Genomic DNA, 4,419 nt, shown 5'->3' with positions numbered 1-4,419 from the left:
AAAGCTGGCGGAGGTGATGGAATTCCAGCTGAGCTATTTTAAATCCTAAAAGATGATGCTGTGATGCCCAAAAAGTGATGCCCTAAAAGGGCTGCAGTCCATATGCCAGCAAATCTGGAAAACTCATGAGTGGCCACAGGACTGGAAAAGGACAGTTTTCATTCCAATCCCAAAGAAAGACAATGCCAAAGAATGTTCAAACTACCACACAATTGCACTTATGTCACATGCTAGCAAATTGATGCTCAAAAGTCTCTAAGCCAGACTTCAAAAGTAAGTGAACCATGAATTTCCAGATGTTCAAGCTGGATTTAGAAAAGGCAGAGGAACCAGAGGTCAAATTGCCAACATCTTTTGGGTCATTGATAAAGCAGGAGAGTTCCATAAAAACATCTACTTCTGCTTCATTGACTATGCCAAAACCTTTGACTGTGTAGATCACAACAAACTGTTGAAAACTATGAAAGAGATGGGAATACCAGACCACCTGAGAAATCCATATATAGCTAAACAAGCAACAATTAAAACTGGGCATGGAATGACAGACTAGTTCCAAACCATGGATGGAGTATGTCAAGGCTGTATATCATCACCCTGCTTAATTAACTTATATGCAGAGTACATCACAAGAAATGTCGGGCTGGATGAAGCACAAGCTGGCATCAAAATTACTGGGAAAAATATCAATAACCTCAGATATGCAGATGACACCACCCTTATAGCAGAAAGTGAAGAAGAACTAAAGAGCCTCTTAATGAAAGAAGAAAGTGAAAAAGTTGGCTTAAAATTCAGCATTCAGGAAACTCATTCCTGGCATCTGAACCTACCACTTCATGGCAAATAGGGAAAAGATGAAAACAGTGACAGACTTTACTTTTTGGGCTCCAAAATCACTGCAGATGGTGACTTCAGCCATGAAATTAAAAGATGTTTGCTTTTTGGAAGTGAAGTTACATCAACCTAGACAGCGTATTAAAAAGCAGAGGCATTACTTTGAGACAAATGTTCTCCTAGTCAAAGCTCTGGTTTTTCTAGTAGTCAGGTATGGACTAGAAAGAAAGCTGAGTGCCAGAGAATTGATGCTTTTGAACTGTGGTGCTGGAGAAGACTCTTGAGAATCCCTTGCACAGCAAGGAGATCCAACCAGTCCATCCTAAAGGAAATCAGTCCTGAATATTCATTGGAAGGACTGATATTGAAACTGAAACTGCAATACATTGGCCCCCTGATGCAAAGAACTGACTCATTGGAATAGACCCTGATGCTGGGCAAGATTGAAGGCTGGAGGATAAGGGGTTGACAGAGGTTGGGTGGCATCACCAATTCGATGGACACGAGCTTGAGCAAGCTCTGGGAGTTGTTTTTGGACTGGGAAGCCTGATGTGCTGCAATCCATAGGTTCACAAAGAGTCTGACACAGCTGAGGGACTGAAGTGAACTAAACTGAAACTAGATACTTAAATAGAATAAACTCAAAACATAGAAGATCCAAACAACATAAATTGCCTCATGGTCTAGAGTTGAGTGGATTAAATCAAATTTTCCTATTTAGAATGAAGACATTTATGTTAAATGGCATGTCTAGGGAAAAAAAATAGTAATAGAGAGAATGGAAAAATGAACCTTGAGTCTAATCACATATGGTCTTCAAGCTCTATAATATTCTGCCTTGGGCCAACCTACACTAAAATACTAGGCAATTAGCAGTGGCTGTTTGCTGCTGCTGCTGTTAAGTCACTTCAGTCGTGTCAGACTCTGTGCGACTCCATAGATGGCAGCCCACCAGGCTCCCCCGTCCCTGGGATTCTCCAGGCAAGAAACTACTGGTAAAGGAAGCCTTCCCTAGAGCAGGAAACGACAACCCACTCCAGCATTCTTGCCTGAAAAATGTCACGGACAAAGCCTGGCAGGCTATAGTTAATAGAATGGTAAGAGTCAGACACAACTTAGTGACTAAACTACCACCACCACAAAGAAAACCTTTTTAATGATGGAAGTGAAACTGGATACAGAGAAGTCATCACAGTATGTCTAGCCTTCTGAGTCTTTGAAGTCAACCGAATAGACTCAGTTGATCAGATTGGTTATCCTGTTATAACAGGGTAAAACAGGATGTTTATTCTATTATAGAAACATAGATTTAATGCTTAATATGTGGATTTCCGGCCACGGCGTGAGGGCTCCTGTGCAGGCTTTGTCGGCCAGTCTGCGGGGCGGGCGGCTGGCAGTCCACGTGTGGGGCGCCGGCGTCCTCTCGCCGTTCCGTTGGGCGCTGGATGCTGACTGGTGACCAGAAGGGGACTCAGAACCTGGGTTTCTGGGCGTGGGAACCTGCAGAAGGCAGTGTCTGAAACCCTCCCAGTGATGGAGCTCACAGCCCCCACGTCTGGGAGGGGCCCTGACCCCAGACTCGGGAGGCTTTTAGGAAACCTGGATCCACAGAGCCTGCGGAGCTGCACCTCGCAGGAAGGGGGTTTCCAGCAGGTGACAGTCACCCACTGGAAGATACAAACGGCAGAGGGAGCACAGGCGGGAAGTAAGTCTGAGGGGAGCCCTCTCCTGAGCCCAGACCTCCTCCTGCTTCAGAGAGAGTTGATCGAGGAGGAGGCCCCCCAGCACGAGGCCTGTGGCAGCTTCCCGTTCAACCCAGGCCTGGCCAGACATCAGGCTTCTCATGCTGGGGAGAAAGCTCACAGGTGTGATGAGTGTGGGAAGGGCTTCAGCCAGAGCTCCCACCTGGTGGAGCATCACCATGCTCATGGCGAGGAGAGGCTGTATGTGTGTAATGCATGTGGCAAGGACTTCGTTCTCTACACGGATCTCATGGAGCATCAGAAAGTACACACGGGAGAAAGGCCCTTCAAGTGCGCTCAGTGTGGGAAGGCATTCTGTCACAGCTCAGACCTGATCCGCCACCAGCGGGTCCACACCCGCGAGAGGCCCTTTGAGTGCAAGGAGTGTGGGAAGGGCTTCAGCCAGAGCTCATTGCTCATCCGGCACCAGAGGATTCACACAGGGGAGCAGCCGTACGAGTGCAACGAGTGCGGCAAGGCCTTCATCCGGAGCTTCAGCCTCATCCGGCACTTGCAGGTCCACACAGAGGTGAGGCAGTAAGAGTGCCAGGACTGTGGCAAGGCCTTCCGCCACCGCTCAGACCTCATTGAGCACCAGAGGATCCACACCGGGGAGCGGCCCTTCGAGTGCAACGAGTGTGGCAAGGCCTTCATCCGGAGCTCAAAGCTCATCCAGCACCAGCGCATCCACACCGGGGAGCGGCCATACGTCTGCAACGAGTGTGGGAAGCGCTTCAGCCAGACGTCCAACTTCACGCAACACCAGAGGATCCACACCGGGGAGAAGCTCTACGAGTGCAACGAGTGTGGGAAGGCCTTCTTCCTGAGTTCCTACCTTATTCGACACCAGAAGATCCACACCGGGGAGAGGGTGTACGAGTGCAAGGAGTGTGGGAAAGCCTTTCTCCAGAAAGCACACCTCACTGAGCACCAGAAGATCCACTCTGGGGACAGGCCCTTCGAGTGCAAGGACTGCGGGAAAGCCTTTATTCAGAGCTCAAAGCTACTCCTGCACCAGATTATTCACACTGGAGAGAAACCCTATGTGTGCAGTTATTGTGGGAAAGGCTTCAATCAGAGGTCAAACTTCCTTCAGCAACAGAAGATCCACACTGAGGAGAAACTCTACGAGTGTAGTCAGTATGGGAAAGAGTTCACCCCACCCCCAGACTTTAACAGCAGTCAGGAGGCTCCCCAGGAGGGCCTTCCCTTGAGTCAGACAGCCGTACACTTGGGAGAGACGTGTGGAGGCCTGGAGGGGCATACAGACTTCCAATTATCCTCTGGCTCACTTAGTGATGCTGGAAACAAGTGGCAAGGGCCCTGACTCATGAGGCTTTGGAGGAGTCAGCATTTTCCATTGTCATGGACGGGCGGGGCTGCCACCTCTCACTTGGCCACAGTGGGGCCTGCTGTCCTCTGTTGGGAGAACATGCAGGAGAGCCACACAGTTGGACAGCTGACATGGAGCTGGATCAGTTATGGGAGAGCTGTGGGTGTGGGAGGGAGGAGCTTGGCCTTAGGGGAAGAAGATTCTCTTCCACTGCACAATAACAATTCACCCTTGAGTTAAATCCCTTTTAAAGCAGAGTTACGTATCTAATTTTATAACTTTAAAAGAGTGTTCCTCAGCCATTTTTGATCTGTCAGAAAGGCAAGCTAGAGAAAGATAACTTTCTTACCTAAAACCACAACTTGGTTTTCCTGTGGTCCTTAGGAGAAATTCCGGACGCCCTGCCTTGCATCCAAAGGCTTCCTGGAGCCTCATCTGACCCCAGTTCACTCCAGGTTGCAGAGGTAGCACCAACTGCTGGACGTGCCCCCTCATCCGGGCACTCCTGCCTCC

General features: G+C 49.0%; 1 protein-coding gene across 1 annotated transcript; it reads left to right on the top strand.

Moving 5' to 3' along the window:
- The first annotated feature begins 2,319 nt into the window (after positions 1 to 2,319).
- On the top strand, positions 2,320 to 3,900 carry LOC138432369 (zinc finger protein 623-like). The gene is given in 1 exon segment (XM_069573722.1): positions 2,320 to 3,900. A coding segment is annotated over 1 exon segment (1,536 nt). The 5' UTR covers positions 2,320 to 2,364.
- Positions 3,901 to 4,419: the final 519 nt, after the last annotated feature.

This window comes from Ovis canadensis, chromosome 2 (assembly GCF_042477335.2).
Source record: "Ovis canadensis isolate MfBH-ARS-UI-01 breed Bighorn chromosome 2, ARS-UI_OviCan_v2, whole genome shotgun sequence".
NCBI lineage: Eukaryota > Metazoa > Chordata > Mammalia > Artiodactyla > Bovidae > Ovis > Ovis canadensis.
The sequence above is the reverse complement of the archived record's forward strand: the minus strand, read 5'-3'. Positions and strand labels throughout refer to the sequence as shown.